The sequence below is a fragment of the Scyliorhinus canicula genome, chromosome 4 (genome assembly GCF_902713615.1).
Source record: "Scyliorhinus canicula chromosome 4, sScyCan1.1, whole genome shotgun sequence".
In the NCBI taxonomy this organism is placed as follows: Eukaryota; Metazoa; Chordata; class Chondrichthyes; order Carcharhiniformes; family Scyliorhinidae; genus Scyliorhinus; species Scyliorhinus canicula.
The window spans coordinates 9,977,704-9,999,980 of NC_052149.1; the positions used below are offsets into that span (position 1 = coordinate 9,977,704).

Here is a 22,277-nt window from a genome sequence, read left to right on the forward strand (position 1 = left end):
AAGTGAATCACAGTGACCCGGAGGACTCTGGCCACCACCTTTCGGGTTGAGACGTTAAAACCGAGCCCGTCTACCCTCTGAGGTGAGTGCAAGAGATCCCGTGGCACTCATCCCTGCGTCTAGGCCATGTTAACGCCTGAAATCAATGTCACTAAAGCAGATTATTGGGTCATTGCTATGTGTGGGAGTTTGCTGTGTGCAACTTGGCTGCTGTGTTTGCTGCATTACAGCAGTGGCTACTTAATTAGCCGTAAAGCACTTTGGGCATCCTTAATTTGGGAAAGCCGCTATACAAACGGACGCCTCTCTTTGCTTTTCCAGAGAATCCCTACAGTGCAGAAGGCCATTCGGCCCATCGAGCCTGCACTGACCTTGCGGAAAGAGCACCCCACTCAGATGTCCCCCCCCCCCACCCTATCCCTGTAACCCCACCCAACATTTGGACACTAAGGGGCAATTTAGCATGGCCAATCCGCCTAACTTGGACGTTTTTGGACTATGGGAAGAAACCCACGCAGACATGAGGAGGACGTGTAAACTCCACACAGGTCGGAGTTGAACCCGGGTCCCTGGCGCTGTGAGGCAGCTGTGCTAACCACTGTGCCACCATGCTGCCCATTTATTCGTGTTACGTGTCAATTGGAGGGAGGGGATCTAGGCCAGGGATGGGGCATGAATCCTTTTTTTTTATAAATTTAGGTTACCCAATTATTTTTTCCAATTAAGGGGCAATTTAGCGTGGCCAATCCACCTACTCTGCACATTTTTGGGTTGTGGGGGCGAAACCCACGCAGACACAGGGAGAATGTGCAAACTCCACACGGACAGTGACCCAGGGCCGGGATCGAACCTGGGACCTCAGCACCGTGAGGCGGTTGTGCTAACCACTAGGCCACCGTGCTGCCCTGGGGCATGAATCCTTGCCTACCTTAGGCAACTTGGTCGGGGTGGGAGGGGGGGGCCAGGTGGCAGTTGGGCGACTTCGTTAGCTGTGTGGAAGAGGGGTTATAATTGCTTTCCTTATCAAAGGAGGGGCAAGGAGGGACATCTTGTGACTGGTTGTCAATTGCGACCAGTGGAACCTTGGGGCTTTTGCGGCTGTTTTTTGTGCGATCGTTTCATCCCCTTCCTCCAAGCTCTGGACCCCTGCTGACTGGGCAGGGAGGAGGAGGCTCACTTTCCTGCGATGCTGGAATATTTCTGGCGTCTGATCCCAGGGGAATTGTACTGGCTGTGCTACTGGACTAGTGAGTCAGAGGCCCAGACCAGTCATCCGCAGTAACGAGCTCAAATCCCCTCACGACAGCTGGGAATTTAAATTTAATTGATTAAATAAAATCTGGAATAAAATGCTTGTTGTCCAAATGCTCTTTGGGAAAACCTATTTGCCGCACGAATGCCCCTCAGGGCAGGAAATCTGTCTGGTTTACTTGGTCTGGCCTACAAGTGACTCCAGACCCATGGCAATGCGATTGACGCTTAACTGACCTCGCAAGCCACCTCTACATTGAATCTCGAGGTCAATTATGGATGGGTAATAAATGCCGGCCTCGCGAGCAAAGCTGCGAGTTAACGGAAAAATAAAGGCCGCACTCCCTAACCCAGAAGGAATGGCCGCACAGTTAGGCTGATTCTGCCTCCTCCAGACCGCTCCCCCTCATTGCAAGGCACTGGGTGCCGATTCGACTGGCCTGGGATCAGAGGTGGCCTCCAGTGGCCTCGGGGAATCTGACAACTGTGTTCTGCAAAGCTGATGTATATACCATTAATTATCAGCAATAAAGTTGACAAGAGTTAATAAACGTAGTTTTAAATGGCACCCATAAATTAGACTCTGAAGCAGATCTACAGCATGGCGATGAATACATAAAATTTGCACATCAATACCCGAGTGTCTGGTTCCTTGTCGTGCATTGTATTTTTTTCATGTGAAATCTAGTTATGCTGGTCTCGTTGCCTAGTTAACAGCAAATTGAAATTCCCTGGTAGAATGTTGTGTCACCAATTGCGCATATTTAAGTTTATGTGGTGACAAGCTGGACTGCTGATCACGCCTTGCTGGGTTAGACACTGCCAGTGCACGAGGACGATAGAAAATTCAACTTGACCTCCATGTCTGCAGTGTGGACCTCTCCCCCGCCAATTATTATCCAGTGGTTTCAGCAAACCAGCGCTAGCCTCAACAACCTGACACTCCGCTAGCCACCGGTTTTAAGACGGCAATTTACCCGCTCAATTTTAAATTGCTGACAACCCTTGCTGAAACTGCAGGTGAGGCGATTATGCTAAAACTCGTCAAAAGTATTGACTGCAAACTACAAAAAAACACATCGCCTGTGACAATAATATGTCTGCTCATCAGGGGCTGGTTTAGCTCACCAGGCTAAATCGCTGGCTTTTAAAGCAGATCAAGCAGGCCAGCAGCACGGTTCGATTCCCGTACCAGCCTCCCTGGACAGGTGCCGGAATGTGGCGACTAGGGGCTTTTCACAGTAACTTCATTGAAGCCTACTCGTGACAATAAGCGATTTTCATTTTTTCATTTTCATATCCTTCCTTGTGCTCACTGACCTCTCTGCAAAGGCCTAATTTTTAACATTCAAGTCCTTCTGTGGCCTCATCTATCTCTATAACCTCCAGCTCCACAAGCCGGCGAGATCTCTGCCTAACCCTCAAATTCTGGCCTCTTGCGCGTCCACGATCTTCATCTCTCCAATGCATCGATGTCCCTGCCTTCAGCTGCCTCGACCCCAAGCTCTGGAAGTCCCTCCCGAAACCACTTCCCTCCTGCACTGAAGTTGTCCTTTAACACCTACCAAAGTCTGAAAGGTACCGACTTTCAAATGAAGATCTGGAATTATGGCTGCACCTTCCCTCACAAGTGGATGTAAAATCCACTGTGCGGCACGGTGGTTAGCATGGCTGCCTCATAGCACCAGGGTCCCAGGTTCGATTCCGGCCTCGGGTGACTACCCGTGCGGAGTTTGCACATTCTCCCACTGTTTGCGTGGGTTTCCTCCGGGTGCTCCGGTTTCCTCCCACAGTCCAAAGATGTGCAGGTTAGGTGGATTGGCTATGCTAAATTTCCCCGAAGAGTCCAAAGGTTAGGTGGAGTTACCGTGATAGGGTTGGGGATTGGGCCGAGGTTTTTCGAAGGGTCAGTGCAGACTCAATGGACCGAATGGCATCCTTCTGCACCGTAGGGATACTACGATACCACGATAAAATAATCCTTTGGCAGTCTCCCAGGAAGAGCACGGGAGTATGCCCAGGCACCTTGGGACAAAAATGATCCAATCACCAACAATATTAAAACAAAGCATCTTGTTGTAATTTCCTGCCTATTTTTGGTACCTTTCCGTGTGTAAATTGTTGCTACTTTACAACGGATTAAAAAGTAGCAAATTACAAAGTATTTTAGACCCCCTGACATATGAAAGGTGCTGTATGAATGCAACTTTTATTTTTAAACAGTCTCAGGAAACATGAACAACAGGGAGGGGGGGGGGCAGGGTGCAGAGTAAAATCTACGGGGTGACTCTCCCAAATGGACAAATGGAGCTCAAGTGTTCATGTCGTCGTGAACGCCATTGCGTTTCACGACGGTGCCAACGGGGCCCGGGTACAACCTATTCTATCCCCCACAGGGGGACAGCACGGCGTTGGAGCGGTTCAAGCCGCTCCAGCCTCCTTTCCCAGCACCAAATGGGCGCCACGCCAACCCGCACATGCACAGTTGGGCCGCGCCAACCTGCGCATGCGCAGGGCACTTCTTTCGCGTGCCGGCCCTGACTCAACCTGGCGTCGGTGTTTAGGGGCTGCCTGTGCAGGAAAGTAGGCCCGGGGGCGGAGAGTGGGCCCCGATCGCAGGCCAGACTCCATCGGAGCACCCCCACAGGCCGCCCCCGACCGTTCGCGCAGAGTTCCCGCCGGCAGCGACCAGGGGTGAACGGCGCCTGCGGGACTCTGTCGTATACGAGCGGCCGCTCAGCCCATCCGGGCCTGAGAATCGGCGGCCCCGCCGATTCCAGCGGCCCTCAGCCGGCGCCGCACCAACGCAAATGGCACCGATTCTCCGCACCTCGGAGAATCGCGCACCGGTGTCGGGGCGCCGTTGCGGCGATTCTCCGGCCCGGCGCGGGACGTGGAGAATCGGCCCCTACGTGTGCAGCCCAACATCCTTCCTGTAATGCTGCAGTCACAAAAGGATAGTCATGAAATCTCCGTTCTCTAACTGAAAAGTCCCGTTTGAGCACACCTCAAAACCTGTTAACAGACTTTCGCAGCAACTGGCACACTTAGTACTCCTGATTTTGTTTACCCTGCCTTAATGTAAAATGCAGTGTGAGATCGTCACAAGGTGCTCGATCTTCAATTTATCTTTCCTCCGGGAAAATCTTTGGCAGAGACTGCAGCTCCGATTGAGCCGAATAGGCCGATTCTAGAAAGATTTGGGGGCGAGGGAGGGTCCGAGGGGGAATTTAAACTTAACCCACCCCTCGAGAAGAGAGAAGAACAGGTGCAACACTAGTTTTTCCAACTTGTTTGATTTTATTCACCACTGAAGTTGAACAGGGTATCAATCCGGTGTGATTCCCAACCAGCAAGTTAGGTTAAAGTAACACGTGTGACATTGCAGATTGAATAATTTGGCCCAGTGTGCCTCTTCTCCCTCTTTGAAAGATCGCCTCAATTAGGCCTCTTTCCTCGTAGCCCTGCAGTCTCTCCCCTTCAAGACTTTATGCGATTCCATTTTTAAAAATGACTCCCGAATCTGCTTCAACTCGGCTCATTCAAGTGGTGAGGACTTATCTGATGAAGAAAGGTTGAGCAGGTCGGGCCTATACCCATTGGAGTTTAGAAGAATGTGAGGGGATCTTGTCCACAGTATCTATAGAATCCCTTCAGTGCAGAAGGAGGGGTTCTTATTGAAACTTACAGGATACTGCGAGGTCTGGATAGAGTGGATGTGGAGAGGATGTTTCCACTTGTAGGAAAAACTAGAAGCAGAGGACACAATCTTAGACTAAAGGGACGATCCTTTAAAACAGAGATGAGGAGGAATTTCTTCAGCCAGAGGGTGGTGAATCTGTGGAACTCTTTGCTGCAGAAGGCTGTGGAGTCAAATCACCGAGTTTCTTTAAGACAGAGATAGATAGGTTCTTGATTAATAAGGGGATCAGGGGTTATGGGGAGGAGAATGGGGATGAGAAAAATATCAGCCATGATTGAATGGTGGAGCAGACTCGATGGGCCAAGTAGCCTAATTCTGAGCACCCAGAGGAAACCCACGCAGGCACGGGGAGAACATGCAAACTCCACACAGACAGTCGAAACATAGAGGATCCTGAGGGAGCTTGATAGGATAGACACTGGAAGGATGTTGCAACTTGTGGGGGAGTCTGAGGATAAGTGGTCTCCTTTTTACGATGGAGATGAGGAGAAGTCTTTTCTCCGAGGGTCATCAGTTGTTGGAATTCTCTTTCCCAGATAGCAGTGGAGGCATGTTCATTGAATATATTTAAAGCAGAGTTGGACATGTTATTGACTTACAAGGAATTCAAGGGTTCTTGGGCGGTGGGGGGAGGAGGCAGCAAAGTATGGAGTCGAGACCATAAGCAGATTCAGCCATGATCTTATTGAATAGCGGAGCAGGCTCGAGGAGCTGAATGAATGGACTACTCCTGCACCTCAGTCCTATGATCCCATCATCCTCTCAGTTAATTTCAGATCATAACACCGTGCAAAAATAAATCTCATCTTCCCTACTCTGGTTCTTCATCCAGTTATCTTAAACCTGCGTCCTCCAACCTTCCCGGCGAATAGAAATTCTTCCCCCTTCTTTACTCCATCCAGATCCCTCATGACATTGGGAAAACGTTATTTAAGGACTGCATGTCATTGCTTGCAACAGAATGGTCAGATCCACCAAAAACAACACCTTGACAGATCTCAAAACTAAATTGAGGAATCAATACACAATTAGATTTGACCACTCTATGATCTAAGGCGCAGGTTTTCAAACTGTCCGCGTGGGATTCGTGAAGAACCTTTTCGAGAATTCTTTGCCCATGTGTGTGGGTCAAGATTTTCGGGGGTGGGGGGGGGGGGGGTGGGGTCCCCTCAAGCTATGACGAGGGGTTGCCAGGGTCGTCACAGATCAAAGGGGCCCAGGTGTGTGTCACTAGTTACGTGGGAGAGGTGTGGGCTCCACAGGTGCGTGCCAAGGTCCCGAGAATGTGACTTATATTTTCCAGGGATCCCTCCATCAGTGTGTTAATACTTTTAAGACATCTCCATGAATGTGTCAATATTTACAAGGTGTCTTCAGATGTGGATCTACATTTGTAAGGGGCCTTTGGGAGTATGTCAATATTTTCAAGTGGTGCCCATATGTGCGTGTGCATGTGAATATTCACAGGAGTCTGTGAGACTGTGTCACTGTATTGCCAAGTGTGCATGTGTATATGAATGTTTGCAGGAGTCGGTGAGACTCCTGTCAGTTTTTTTTTTTCCATGTGTGTAGCGTTTGTGAGTGAGTTTTTACAGGAGTCTGTAAGACTGCATCAGTCTGTGCGTGTGAGAGTTGGGGGGGGGGGGGGGGGGGGGGGGGGGGGGAATTTTCACAGGCGCCTGTAAAACTGCATCAGTGTATTTCCGAGAAGCGTCCTCTGCAATTATCTCAGTATTTGCAGCACTGCCCCAGATACAAGAGAGTTAAAAGACACTGCTCTAATTACTCATGGGTTTACAGAAGGAGCCACTTACTTTTTTCTGAAGAGCACAGTGAAATAGAAAAATAAACATTCCTTGGAAAGCGTTGAATATTGTGAAGAGATAGGCCATTACGACCGATTCCTCATTGATGAATAGCAGTCCAAATCCCCATGTCAAGCCAAGTAAGCAGAGAAGAGCAAAAGCACCCAGAACCCAAGACCTGGGGAGAAACAAATGAAGCAGCTTAGGTTAAGGCCGAAACACCACGTCAAAAGACATATCGCAGTAGCAGCTTTCACTTCTTATTATGAAAAGGGCTACCTTCTCCAATAAGCAGATTAAGATGTGTATGATCTCTCCTTCTATAAGCTTGATTCTAACCAGTTTTCTATCACTTCATAGCTTAGCCTTAAGGAGGGACACTTTCAATTTCCACTCTTGTTACTGACCTTCGCCGTAAGCCAGTAGAGATACTAGACGAAAAAAACTCTCGAGTTGAAATGGCGTTGTGAGACATTAGTCGCCGTCAATTTTATGTGTTGACATGAATTGCTTCGGATTTCGATTTTACTGAAGATGTTGCCTCAATTCAGCAAATGGCTTCATTTACAGCAGCAGATTAGGAATTTTAACCACAAAACTAGAGGAATTTATGTATTGTTACACTGTTTGGCTGTATGAAACAGTCTACAAAATCTCAGTAAGCCCAAGGAACAGGGGGAAGCCCCGAGCCTAATTTTATGCATGAGGCCTAAAAGAAAATGGCCGATTTTAGTTTTGGGATTTTTTTTGGGTGATGTATCTCTCACTGCACATGATCGTGCAAGATTAAAACTACTGGAAGATACATTTGGAACAGAAGTCCTTTTATTTAAAAAATAAAAATTCTCAGAAGGAGGTTGATGTTGGAAAGGGTGACATTTATTTAGTGCTCATCCCCAGTTGCCCTGAAATGGTTGGAGTAGTTGGGCCTCTCCCTTGAACTGCTGCATTTTTGTGTGTGGAGTTAGATTCGTTCATTACTCCGGAATCCTTACAAGGGGGGTAAAAAGCAGCAGTGGGGAACGTGAAGAAAAACTCGCGCAGGGAAGCAAAGATAAAGTGGTCCCGTATATTTAGCTGCGGGCTAATGCTCTTACTTGAGGTGTGGCTTATTATCCTCATAGCTAGAATGCATTATAAGCAGAAAAAAGAGACAAAAATAAAAATTAGACAATATTGAATGCAAAATGAATTTCAAGCAAGCGCTCACATCGTTATATTTTAAGAAATTAGTGTTTTCTCGAAATATAAAAAAAAGGCAAATGTTGATTATTAGATACATAGAAAGTATTCTAATACGGGAACGGTCGTACATGTTTTAGAAAAGTTTATAAAACTTGCGGCTAGAATGAAGGCAATTATTACGTTGTCAAAATGTTACTCAAGCCACAATTATTAAATCATGCATTAATAATAGATTTTCTTTGTATGCATGATTCCGTCTTACCCTGGTAAGTCTGTGTTATAGTAGCCATCGCATACACGGTAATTACTGGTGTGGATGAGAAGAAGCGAAAGGGCAAGGGAGAAAATGGAGAGAAAGAGAGAGGTCCTATAGATTAGCTCTCTCTCTACATGCAGCATGCATTGAAGGTGGTATTCAAAATATCCTGCCATCTAACATCAATCTCAAGCACGACAGCGCTATTTAAATAATGACATTTGTTTCACGTTTGATGCCAACTCTCCTCTCTCCCCCACGCTCCCCCTCCCCAACCATCACCCCCCCACACACACACACACAGCCCCCCCCCCCCCCTATGGTGTTGACCTCTTGCAAGGCCTCTGCAGCTAATTTTGCCGTGCGGAAACCCAGCCAGCGAGCTAGCCTTGGCTGGCTATTTGATCGTGACATGCACTGCAGCTCCATGCATCGATCCCAGAGACCCAAGGACGCTGACTTGACAGCTGGGGAGGGGTGGGGGAGGTGGGGGGGGGGGTCGACAGGCAGCAAAGTGGGCCAGTCACACTGTAACGGTGCCAAGTAGAACCGTCAGCAAAGGCTCAGATTTTTGCTCTACTCAAATATTTTGTCACAGGCTGGACAATACATTGTGATACAGGCTGTGTTGGTGCATTTTATAAAAAGAGCAAAATTCTAACAGGTGGAAATGAAAATTGCATCCTTTAAACCGTCACAAATTATTCAAAGTATAGCACGCGGGCAACGTGTTTTTTTTTAAAAGCTACTTTTGCTAATAGATTGTACCGGGAATAGGTTCGGCGCCATTATAGAACACATTTTCATTCTTTTATGCCAAGTATAATAATGGATGATACAGCACAGAAGACCTAGTTAGTCCACCATGTACTGGCTTTTTGAAGGAGGTGTCCAATTGGCCCCATTCTCAGGCTGTCCACGCCGACTGGGATTCTCCGGCCCGGCTGCAGCGAATGGAGTTTCGGCTGAGCGCCAAATCCTGCGCTCCCATTGGCAACCGGGTTCGGAGAATGCCTGCCTCTCCCTCTTTCCCCACAGCCCTGCAATCAGGTTTTCCTGTTCAGTAATGTATCCCTGCTGGAAGTTACCGGTGAATCTACTTCCACCATCCCATCAGCAGGTACATCCCGTGATCATAGCCGCCGTTAGTTCTGCACTTCTCACACCGCACAATATCGTTATCAAGCAATATTTCCCATCATTATTCTATGCAAATATCATACGTTGCTGCGCTGTCGGCACTTAATAGAGAAGCTAAGCCTGTAGTTATCACAGAAACAATGAGCAGCCTCTCTATCTGTGAGCAAACAGACAGTTAAGTCGCTTAAGGATGCGAGATTACAAAGGAACACTCCGCAGAGCACGGAAGGAGGAAGCCATTTAGAAAAACAAACTCCATTAAATCAGGGAAAATATGCAAACAAACATCAAACGGCGTTTGTAAAATCCAGATTAAATTACTCGGTTTCTGACAAACGCGAGCCCCAAGTGTGAGATTTACACTCTGCTCGGGTCCTGAAATTGCCCGCTATTGCTGGTAAACATCTCTGACCTTCAGATGTTTCATGAACGAGGTTCGATTTGAGTCAGCCCCGGCTGTGGTTGGTGCAGAGGGAATGGACCGGACGTCACGGAGTGCCGCAGTCTCGTCCAAAACCAGCGCCTCCTCTCCCGCCCCACCTCCCCACCCCTCCAGTTGATTGAAAAACATTTGAAGCAGAGTTTAAAACGGCAGTGGCCCACACCACAACGACCCCCATCCCTCCCTTTTCAATTCCCATCACTTACTTGATATTCTCCAACCTGCTGGAGTCTGGTTTCAATGTCGGTGTGTGCCTCACCATTTTGACCACAGTGATTCCCAAGAAGATCATGTTGACCTGTCAACAAAATTAAGGATTGAGTCCCGAGAGCGTGGTGGGAGGTTGATTGAACATTTCAAAATTGAGGTTTTTGTGGAACAACGGCAATAGAGATGGTACAGTTCTGGTCACCCTATTATGGAAAGGATATCGTTGAACTACAAAGAGTGCAGTAAAGATTTACTAGGATGCTACCAGGACTTGATGGTTTGAGTTATAAGGAGAGGCTGGTTAGACTGGGACTTTTTTCCCTGGAGCGGAGGAGGCTGAAAGGATGATCTTATCGAGGTCTATAAATGAGGGGCACAGATAAGGGAGATAGTCAACATCTTTTTCCAAAGGTAGGGACGTCTAAAACTAGATGGCATAGGTTTAAGCTGGGAGAGGAGAGATACAAAAGGGTCCAGAGGGGCAGTTTTTCCACACAGAGGGTGGTCAGTGTCTGGAATGAGCTGCCAGAAATAGTAGCTAGAAGCAGGTACAATTTTGTCTTTTTTTTTAACAAACATTTTATTGAGGTATTTTTGGTATAGAAACAACAACAAAATAGACAATATGCATGAAACCATAAACATAGTGCAAAAAATGTTTACCTTTCGTACAGGTCCCACCCTTATTACCCCCCTACTCTAACCTAAACTACTCCCCCCCGCAATTTTGTCTTTTAAACAGCATTTAGATAGTTATATGGATAAGGTGGGTATAGTGGGATATGGGCCAAATACAGGTAATTGGGACTAGCTTAGCGGTAAAAAGTGGGCAGCATGGACAAGTTGGGCCGAAGGGCCTGTTTCATGTTGTAAACCTCTATGATTCTGTTGAGTTAGGAGACTAATTAGCCATGGTCTGAATGAATGGTGGAACAGGTCAAGGGGCTGAATGGCCTCCTCCTGCTCTCGCGCCCGTAAATTGACACTCCCGAGGGCTTGTTTTCAATTTTATTATGTAACTAATGAGAAGTCTTAGATTTGAAAGAGCAAAAGAGAGTTGAACTTCCTGCCTGCTTAGCTGCATGGTTCATTCCTGAGGGAAATACAAGCTTTGCATTCATTTTGACTGTGCGGTTTTAATACTGCAGTAAATTTGCAGGAGAAAAATCCAACCGTTGAATGTTAACCACCGCAAAGTTAGGAGATGCAACGATTCGACACACTCATTCGGCCTTTCAAATTAAAACTCCCAGAAACTAAGCACTCAAAACGGGTTCGCTTTACGGTATGTTACTTTTACACTCCAGGAACCAATGCAGACACCTTTTAAAATAGAATGAGGGATTTACAGCGCCTAGAAATTATTCATATCGCTATGGACTTGCTGTCATGATTAGGAAGAGGTCAAACCGGAGGGTTTGTGCACAAGCTCACAGGACCCTGTGAAAAGTGAACAGGCAAACCCAAGCAGCTCTTGCCTGAAGCTCGTTCGGAGGAGATTTGGTCTAAATGTAGCTCGATTTTCTGGCATTGTTCAGTATAGAAAGCTAATGCAAGCAATTACAATGCTTAAATTCTTTTGCTCAGCCTATTTATTAAGAAGTGAATAAGACAGGGATGCTTGACATTCCCTCCCCCCCTTCTTCTTTGAAGAACTCACACAAATAATCACCTTCTGCTTTAGTCTCCTGCCTGCAAATGTTGGCTAATAATATCACATAAACTTTAATGTGCTCGCATAAAATTCTTCTGCATTAAAGGAGGCCATTAATGGGTTTTGAAAGAGGACAGCAAGGTTGCAGGGAGATGAATCGAAAGAATGCCTTTGAGAGGGAAACAAACAAATGCTGGCAATGGTATTGAGTGACAGTCCTGTGGCACAACTCAACGAACAAGAAAGACAGGGATGGTTGACATTCCCTCCCCCCTTCTTCTTTGAAGAACTCACACAAATAATCACCTTACGCTTAAGTCTCCTGCCTGCAAATGTGGGCTAATAATATCAAGAACGTCTGCACGTTCTCCCCGTGTCTGCGTGGGTTTTCTCCGGCTGCTCCGGTTTCCTCCCGCAAGTCCTGAAGGACGTGCTTGTTAGGTGAATTGATCATTCTGAATTCTCCCTCCGTGTACCCGAACAGGCGCCAGAATGAGGCGACTAGGGGATTTCCACAGCAAGGGCAGCACGGTAGCATGGTGGTTAGCATAAATGCTTCACAGCTCCAGGGTCCCAGGTTCGGTTCCCGGCTGGGTCACTGTCTGTGTGGAGTCTGCACATCCTCCCCGTGTGAGTGTGGGTTTCCTCCGGGTGCTCCGGTTTCCTCCCACAGTCCAAAGATGTGCGGGTTAGGTGGATTGGCCATGCTAAATTGCCCGTAGTGTCCTAAAAAGTAAGGTTAAGGGGTGGGGGGTTGTTGGGTTACGGCTATAGGGTGGATGCGTGGGTTTGAGTGGGGTGATCATGGCTCAGCACAACATTGAGGGCCGAAGGGCCTGTTCTGTGCTGTACTGTTCTATGTTCTAACTTCATTGCAGTGTGTAAGCCTACTAGTAAGCCTACCACGGGGCTGGTTTAGCACAGTGGGTAGCTGGCTTTTAAAGCAAACCAAGGCAGGCCAGCAGCACGGTTCAATTCCCGTACCAGCCTCCCCGAACGGGCGCCGGAACGTGGCGACTAGGGGCTTTTCGCAGTAACTTTATTCGAAGCCTACTTGTGCCAATAAGCGGTTTTCATTGTGACACTAATAAAGATTATTATTATTATTAAAAGGAGAAGAGAGGGGAGAAGTGGAGAGGTTGAGGGAGGGAATTCCAGAGCTTCGGAGCTAATTGCCTGAATGCTCGGCCACCAATGATGAGACAATCAAAATCAGGCTCGGGTGGAGGAGTGCGGAGATCTCGAGGAGGGTAATGGGGCTGGTGCAGGTGGTTAGTGAAGGGGCTATGAGAAGATGGCAAGCGCAGAGAATCTGGAGCCCATGTCACCCCCCGCCCCCCCCCCATTATTTTTCCGTCAAAAGATCTTGCAAATAACCACGTGGATGAACATACGCAGATAAAGTGATTGTCTCATCATTTTCTTTTCACTAAATGGTAAGTGGCTACAGCAAAGTGTTAGCATTGCAATCTACAGGAGTTTAAAGAGTTCAACTGCAGCCTACAGATTACTGGAGAGCAGAGTGTATTTTATAGCCATCAACCTGCCCAGTCAAATCACATCCACCACGAGCTTGGAGCGGTTTGAAATTCATTTCACGCAGCCTGCAGAGCTGACATGGATACAATGAGATACGAGCAACGGAACACCATTCTAAAATAACCTATCTGAACCAAACATGCTCCTGCTCTCTTCAGCCTCCCTGGAGCCCATCCGTCCGTTACCAACTGAATGAGGCTGGCTTGTTCCTGAGGAGTGCTTGCTGCCTGCCAGCCATGCAGTCAAAGCCCATTCCTCTCTCTCTCTCTTTCTCTCTCTCTGTGGGAGCGATGGGCTGAGAGATTGCTCTTGGAAGAAAAAAGGCTCGGGGAGCGTGTGCGCGAGGCTGAACTCTGAATGAACCTAATTAAATATTAAAGGTGTAGATGGAGCTGTCCAAATGATAAGCACAGCTATTGACATGCCATGATCCAAGCTTTCATTAAAGCATTTCAGGCATACTAATGGCTGCCCAATGCTCATTACGTCTGCACAGGTTTGTTCATGGATATGATAACCTTCAGGCCTCAGGCACAGCAGTACAAAGGAACACTGGAAGCCGGCATGCTTCGATATGGTTGGAGTGGGAGGGGGGGTTGGTGGAAGGGGACGGAGCTTCGGTTGGTTGGGGGGGTGGTGGTTTGGGGGAACAGCATTACAAACATATTATAACCGACGGCTTATGATACTTTACAATATGAGCTTCACTAGGCTACCCTGCCTCTTGAAACCCTACCGGGCATCTGTGAATGCACACACTTCTCCTCCTCTGCTCTGGGGCGCGATTCTCCCAACCCCGCGCCGGGCCGGAGATTCGGCACAATCGCGCCACGCGATTCTCCGAGGTGCGGAGAATGGGCGCCATTTGCGCCGGCGCGATTGGCGCGGCGCTGGTCGCTGTCCGCGGCCGGGCCGCCGATTCTCCGGCAGAGAAACGGCAAAGTCCCACCGGCGCCGTTCACCCCCGGTCGCTGCCGGTGGGAACTCTGCGCGATGGGTTGGGGGGGCGGCCTGTGGCGCGGGGAAAAGCGCTCCTTCACCGGGGGCGGGGTGGGCCTTCCGATGAGGTCTGGCCCACAATCGGGGCTCACCGATCGGCGTGCCGGCCACTCCCCTCCGTGGGCCTACTTTGTTCCGCTTCTGGCCCCAGAACAGACATGCCATGTTGCATTGGGGCCGGAGCGTTCCACGAGTCTAACGCGCATGCGTCGGTTGGCGCTTCACCACTGCGCATGCGCGGGTTGGCGCTGCCCCCTCCCCAGTCCGCAGCAGGATGTAAGGCTGGAGCGGCCGTTTCACAACGGCGTTCACACTTCGTTTCCATTTCGGAGAATCGCGCCCCTATTCCGAGACATGCAAAGTATTATCCCAACCCCTCCTCACCCTCTCAACTGTGTCCTTCAACCTCATTTAGAGGACAAAGCAACTGGAAAGTAGAGTTAGTCGCAAGTACTGTCCTCCTGCCCGTTGATTGTTGTGCGCTGTTTTCATTCCAATGTTGGGAATATTGCTCCCTCCTGGGTGTCCTTCAGTCATCGGGTTAAATGAATTGTGAGTGGGTAATGTTGCCATGCGAGGGTGCAGTGGGCAAGCGTAGCAAGTGTGTCTTGAGTGGCATATAACTGAGCTGTGAACAATATAATCTGGCTCATTCCCAGAGTCACCAACACTGAGGCCAAGTTCGTAGCCCAATGTCAAGCGGAACCCTCTGCTTATAATAACATTTTGTTTTTATGCAGCTCCTGAGGATAGTCAAACCTCCCAAGGAGCATTTTATCAGTGTCACCAGGCAAGTTCAGCCACTGGGCCAGATAAGGAAATGTATTTGGTAAGGTCTCGCACAAGAGGTTAATAAACAAATTTACAGCACATGGGATTGGGGATAATAAACTGGCACGGATTGAGAACTGGCTAACAGACAGAAAGACAGTGTAGGAATAAGTGGGTCATTTTGATGTTGGTCGTCTGTGACCAGTGGGGCGCTGCAAGGCTCAGTGTTTGGGTCCCAGCCATCATTGATAATTGGAGCTGGGGATTTGATGTAATGGGTGCGATTCCCTGGCCACGTTGCGCTCGAGCGAGAGTACAACACGGCTGGTGATTCCTGGGAGAGGACTCCCGCAGGCCGCCCGGCAGCCTCCGCGCTAAACCTACTTAAGGCCTACCTACCCGAGATCTACAGGCCTCCCTCGATTCACCGGCCTCCCCATGCAGGCTGCAGCCACGCGCCAATCAGTACTGGTCCACAGGAACATAGACCAGGCGGAATGATACCCGGGGGAGTCTCCCGAGCCATTGGATGCTCCTGGGTGGTCAGGGATAGTGCAGGGTGTCCCCTTGGCCTCCCCCTGGAACATGGGCACCTTGGCACTGCCAAGGTACCCGGGTGGCATTGCCAAGATGGCTGGAGCACTGATTGGGTGCAAGTGCAAGGGTAGCCACGTGCCAAGATGGCACTGCCAAGGGTCAGGGCCCAAGGGGACCCATTCCCATGAAAGAAGGGTGGAAGGGGATTTGAAGCGAGGGGAGGTGCAGGGCAGTTATAATATGATATTAGCAGGGGCCTATATAATATAAATAGGAGCCTGCTTAATGATGGTGGGGGGGACAGATGGGGGACCTGGAAGGGGGGTTGCTTTCAGGGGTCTTGGGGGGGGCCCGAAGTGGGGAGACCCCCCGGGACCCCATAGTGGGGTGTCCTCACTTGGAGGGTGTGGGGTGGTGTCCACATGTGTGGGGAGCCGCATTTTCCATGGGTGGAGCGTGCGGGGGACCCACAAGCTCACTCAGAGATCAGGGCGCCCTTTCAAAATGGCAGCCTAGTCTCTGAACGCAGCTCCCCAGTGCTGAAAGTGTGGTCAAAATCAGTGAGAGTCTCCCCAGGGCCCAATAAAGTGACTTAAGTGTCATTGGATAGTGGTGGGGGACTCACCAGCAGAGAAACGCTGTGGAAAAATCCGCCACGAATCAACTTAGAAATTTTTCTGCTGAGTCCCGGCCAATATTTTCAAGTTTGCAGATGACACAAAGTTAGGCAGAAGCTTGAGTTGTGAGGAGGATGCGAGAATGCTTCAAGGGGATGTGGAGCAGCTCAGTGAGTGGGCAAAAATCTGGCATATGGAATACAATGTGGAAGAATGTGAGGTTTTCCACTTTGACAGCTATTTAGCCCGCACTGGCCTCGCGCGGGTTCGGAGAACCGGGAGGAAAGTCCCACGAGAATCAGGAAACGCGATTCCCGCCGGAGGGATGCGTTTCCCGATTTCCCTGCCCCTAACCGGCGATAGCACAGATGGACGTGAACCACATTTTAATAGAGTTGCATGATTTTAAATGCAATTACCCACCCCCCCCCCCCCCCCCCCCATCACATGACTCCCCCCTCACTGAATAACTGTTTTTCCAAATGAGAGGGGGTCCCTTCCGGGGCATAAAGCTAAGTTTGGGACATGCCAACCTGTTCCAGGGGCAATGCCAGGGCCAGCCCCTGTGGGAGCCCTGAGGCGGGGTCATTGATGTGCGGAGTGGGATAGTACTTCTGCGATGGGGATTGGGGGCACTCTTCAAAGATGGCGTCCCGATCTCAGTGGTTCTCAGTCGATTGCCGGCTCTGTGAGGTCCCGCCCCACCACAGTGACAATGTAAACCGCGGCCACTCTGTTCTTTTGTTGAGGGAGGCTCAATATTTGGAGGGAAAAGTGGTCTGTGCCACTGGAACGTTACACGCCAGTGTTCTGTCTCAGCCCGGCACTTTGGAAAATTCTGGTAAGATTCCGCTCACAGCGTGTTGGAATTCAAAGGGTCTTCTTTGGTGTCTTTGTTCATGAGTCACTGAAAGCTAACATGCAAGTACAGCACGCCACTGAGAAGGCAAATGATATGTTGACCTTTATTACAAAAGAGGATTTAATTATTGGAGTAAAGGGGCACGATTCTCCGCTCCCCACGCCGGGTGGGAGAATCGCGGGAGGGCCCCCTGACTAATTTCATGACCCCCTGGCACCACCCGCGATTCTCCCACCCCCCGCTTGGAAGGATCGCCGCTCGCCATTTTCCACGGCGACTCTCCGACCCGGATGGGCCGGGCGGCCTGCCGTTTGCGACCGTTGCACGCCGGCGGCAACCACACCTGGTTGCTGTCGTCGTGAAATCGCCGTGAGATGCCCGTTTTGGGACTTGTAGGGGGCCTGATGGGGAATGAGCACCACGACTGTGCTCGGGAGGGGACAGGCCCCCGGTCGGTGCCCACCGATCGTCGGGCCGGCGTCTCAATCGGACGCACTATTTCCCCTCCGCCGCCCTGCAAGATCACGTCTTGTGGGGCGGCTGAGGGGAAGATGGCCACTGCGCATGCGCGGTTTCGAGCTGTCAGCCGTCGTGACGTCAGCCACGCATGCGCGGGTTGGAGCCGGCCAACCTGCGCATGCCCGGCTGACGTCACATAGGCGCCGCCGTCGCGTCATTCTCGGCGCAAGCGTCAAGGCCCGGCGGCCGCGAATAACGGAACGCCGCTCCTAGCCCCCCAGGTGGGGGTGAATTCGGTGAGAGGAGCGGGCTCTGAGGCCGTCGTGAAACCCGGCCGAGATCACGACGGCCTTCACGATTTTTCCCGAGAGCGGAGAATCCCGCCCAAGATATTTTACTCCAATTATACACCGCCTCAGTGAGTCCACGCTTGGGATTATTGGGTACTCTTTTAGTCTCCTTACCAAAGGAAAGATATACTTAACACAGGGGGGGGTAAAATGAAGGTTCACCAAACTAATTCCTGGGATGGAGGGATCGTCCTATGAGGAAAAATTAAAATAGATCGGGCCCGTTATTCTCTGGCATTGAGAAGAGGGATAATCAAATTCAAAAGTACAAAACTCTTACAGGGCTTGACAGGATAGATGCAGGAAGGATATTGGAAGGTTTGAGGATCGAAAACAAGGGGACTCAAGTCTCAGAATAAGGGGCAGGACATTAAGGACTGGGATGAGAAGTAAGTTTATCACTCAGAGGGTGGTGGACGTTTAGAATTCCTTGTGCTAGAGAACTGTAGAGGTTCAGTCATCGAGTCTGTTTAAGGCTCGAAGCACCCACGTTAGTCTTGGTTCAGTGGGCAGCTCGCCCCCGCTCTGAGTTCAAAGGTTGCGAGTTCAAGCTGCGCTCCAGAAACTTGAGCACAAAATTTCGGTTGACATTTGCGGTGCAGTGCTGAGGGTGTGCAGCACGGTCAAATGTGCCTTTCAGATTAGATGTTAAACGCTGTGCCTGGCTTCCCTCTCATATGGATGGGGAAGATCTCACGGCATTACTTCAAAGAAGATCTTTGAAAGTTGCCACTCAAGTGGATAGAGCTGTGAAGAAGGCCTATGGTGTGCTAGCGTTCATTAACAGAGGGATTGAATTTAAGAGCCATGATGCAGCTGTACAAAACCTTGATAAGGCCACATTTGGAGTGCCGTGTGCAGTTCTGGTCACCTCATTTTAGGAAGGATGTGGAAGCTTTGGAAAAGGTGCAAAGGAGATTTAACAGGATGTTGCCTGGAATGGAGAATAGGTCTTACGAGGAAAGGTTGAGGGTGCTAGGCCTTTTCTCATTAGAACGGAGAAGGATGAGGGGCGATTTGATAGAGGTTTATAAGATGATCAGGGGAATAGATAGAGTAGACAGTCAGAGACTTTTTCCCCGGGTGAAACAAACCATTACAAGGGACATAAATTTAAGGTGAATGGTGGAAGATATAGGGGGGATGTCAGAGGTAGGTTCTTTACCCAGAGAGTAGTGGGGGCATGGAATGCACTGCCTGTGGAAGTAGTTGAGTCGGAAACATTAGGGACCTTCAAGCGGCTATTGGATAGGTACATGGATTATGGTAGAATAATGGAGTGTAGATTAATTTGTTCTTAAGGGCAGCACGGTAGCATTGTGGATAGCACAATTGCTTCACAGCTCCAAGGTCCCAGGTTCGATTCCGGCTTGGGTCACTGTCTGTGTGGAGTCTGCACATCCTCCCCGTGTGTGCGTGGGTTTCCTCCGGGTGCTCCGGTTTCCTCCCACAGTCCAAAGATGTGCAGGTTGGGTGGATTGGCCATGCTAAATTGCCCTTAGATTATCATAGAATTTTGGACACTATGATTAAACTAGGACAAAAGTTTGGCACATCGTGGGCCGAAGGGCCTATTCTGTGCTCTATTTCTCTATGTTCTATGTATGTTCTAAGAGCAGGAGAGTTCTTCCCTGCCTCTTGGACTTTCACCCCTCATTCCAGATCATTAAACAAATGGTAATAATTACATTGCACTGTTGATGGGAAACTTCCTCTGCTGTCAAATGGTAGTCCTGTTTCCAACAGTAAGCCAGTCGCTGTGTTTCAAACGGGTAATTCATCGGTCACAAAGAGCTTTAAGAGAGGTCTTGTGATGCAGTGCATAGTGCTCCTACCTCTGAGTCAGAAGCTCTGGGTTCAAATCCCACTCCAGGACTTAATGGCCAAAGAAGGTGCATTCATCATGTGGTCAACAGGAAATAAGGCAAATGGCAGCAAGATCCTTCAGGGTGAGTATCGACTTGCAAATCCTTCCAGGGTACACCAACAGTCAGCAGAAGGAGCGGGAGGGATTTCTGGTCAGTCATGTGATGGAAAGAAATTGGCACCTCCGCACTTCATAGCTCCAGACTACTGCATGCGTGTAAATGTGTGTGTTGCCGCAGTAACCCAGACTCCCGAGTGAACTGCAGCGTGCCACGGAGCACCTTGGGACTTCCTGAGGTCTTTCATCCCCAGCTGAGGAGGGAAACAGGCTGCTGGGGATACTGCCCATCGTGCCGATACTACTGGGGTCGGCGGATGTGGATCATGATGAGGGCAGAATCTGCTCCCTGTTCAGATTCACGCCAGACCGGAAGGTTTCTCATACCAACAGCTCTTTGAAGTCAGGGTGGGAAGAAAAACAGAAACAAAACAGCAGAATCTTCTTCTGACTTATTGTCCCCAAAATAAACCTTCACCTCAGGAATTGCCCTTTTAAAAATAGGACCTTGGTGCCATTCAGCTCATTTCCTGGTCTGCGCGATGCAAGGGAAGCAGGAGACAGGACGTCAGTTTGATAGCAAATGGAAGTATCACTCAGCGGGGCAAACTCAGGCAATTCACGCCTCGAGTCCCTCTGGGTTTGAGAGTTCCCTTCCCTCCAAATCTGCTCAATGCTAACAAAGGCCATTGTTCAACTTAGCAAAGGCTCGAAATACCAGTCTCCGGCCTTTCAGAATCGGATTGAGAAAAAAAGCCAGCAAGTTGAGAAAAAAAAGGCAATTGCCAACTTGTCTTACCAAAATGATTAAACAGACGGGCCCAAGAAAACTCCAGATGAAGTGATTATCAATTCTCAGCCAACATCTGCAAATGAGAGAGGAGATATACAATGAACATAACATCCACATTGAAACAATTTCCCAGTTACATCTCAGTACAAGTCGTTTCCGCAGATTCATTCTTGGGGTGCGGGCATTTCTGGCCGGGTTGGTATTTATTTCCCATTCCCCAGTTGCTCCTGAGAAGGTGAAGGGTGAGCCACATTCTTAAACCATTGCTGCCCATGTGGCAAAGGGCTTTGCTGTTATGTCAGGGAGTTCCAGGACTCTGGACTATCTACTCAACTTGTGACGAACAAAAAAAATCAATGAGCCAACGGGGTCAATGGAATTTTCGCTGAGTGTGTGAAAATATTACTCAAAATTCTGTCAGATTTGTTCCATTTCATTCCTCCATATCTCAAGATCCTTGCTGGAATGTGAGGGAAGCACATCGGGGAAATGGTCCCTGGTGCTTGCCCAACACCTCATCCAGGCAAGTCATTCTTCATTTTTAAGAACTCTTTCACGGGACGTGGCCATCGCTGGCTCGGCTAGTATTTATATTGCCTGTCCCTATTGCCCTTTGTCATGTGAGAAAAGTGTGTTTTATCAAATGGCTGCAGTTATGTCACTGTATGGGTGGAGCAGGGCTGCGATTCTGTCTTTTACTTTCGTTTTGAGCTGGAAGCTGCTTTGTGGCTCTGAGTCTTTTGGTTTCGTTTCCAGTTGAGAGCTGCATTCAAACAAAGAAAGTGTATTTTTGGTCTTTCTCTCTGCATGCTAAAGAATGTCTCCAGACAACTTGATAACTTCAAAGTAATACCTATTGTCTGTAAGGAATTCAAACCTACTGTTTTTGTAGAAAACGGGTGTTTGGCTTATGGATGTTGTTAGGAAAGTTACTAAGGGTTACCTATAGAGTACTGTATCTTTGGGGGGGTATTTGTGTTGGTAATTGATAAGATGTTTACTGTGTGTTTATAAAATGTTAACTGGATTTGTAGAATAAACATTGTTTTGTTTAAAAATACTTAAGATCTCTGTTACATCGCACCTGGAAAGTGGGCCCTTGTGCTCCTCACAACCAATATCTATTAAAAGTTGGAGGTCAGGTGAACCCCATGATATACTTTGGAGTTCTCTAAACCCTGCCCCATAAGACCTTGAAGAAATAATGGCCAGTCCTCTTCTTGAACCATTGCAGCCCATGTGGTGTAGATGCACTCACAGTGCAGTTACGTTTGGGAGAGAGCACCCGGAGTTGGGGGGGGAAAGTTGGACACAGGGTATCACCAGTCCTGCTCAATCGAGCTCACAAGTGCCAATCTTGGCCCAGGGTTCCACTTCCCGCCACTGCCTCGCCCTTGCGGTGCTGATTGCAACTGCAGCAAATAAAACGCTACTCTGGGCTAAGACCAGCTAACTCAGCAAGGCCCAGCAAGCTATGTGCCTTCATGGGATGCAACCCAGTTCAACTCACAAAGCACCTTCGGGACCGCCGACCAAACATCTACCGTCTAGGTGAAGAATAAAGGTGGTGGGCACATGGGAACACCACCAGCTGCAAAGTGCACCTCAGGCCACCCTGACTTGGAACGGTTTCACTGTTCCTTCACTGTGGCCAGGTCACCACACAAACTGTAGCAGTGTGAGAAGGTAGCCCCTCACCACCTTTCCAAGGAATGGGACCTAAATGCTGTTGTCAGCAACAATCACGTCCCATGAATAGAAATCTGGAACTAAAATTCTA

The 22,277-nt window shown here is 49.0% G+C and overlaps 1 protein-coding gene across 40 annotated transcripts in view; it reads right to left on the reverse strand.

The window, feature by feature from the left end:
- adgrl2a (adhesion G protein-coupled receptor L2a) overlaps positions 1-22,277 on the reverse strand; it is a 683,083-nt gene that overhangs the window by 29,849 nt on the left and 630,957 nt on the right. For 15 of the 40 annotated variants that reach the window (XM_038793693.1, XM_038793686.1, XM_038793688.1 and 12 more), the window contains 5 exons: positions 20,504-20,570; positions 9,989-10,080; positions 8,207-8,251; positions 7,857-7,883; positions 6,769-6,937 (listed from right to left, as the gene is read on the reverse strand). In XM_038793693.1, coding sequence (XP_038649621.1) covers positions 6,769-6,937; positions 7,857-7,883; positions 8,207-8,251; positions 9,989-10,080; positions 20,504-20,570 — 400 coding nt within the window. The remainder of the gene's footprint in view (positions 1-6,768; positions 6,938-7,856; positions 7,884-8,206; positions 8,252-9,988; positions 10,081-20,503; positions 20,571-22,277) is intronic. The other 25 variants (XM_038793695.1, XM_038793694.1, XM_038793699.1 and 22 more) reach the window with 3 other exon arrangements.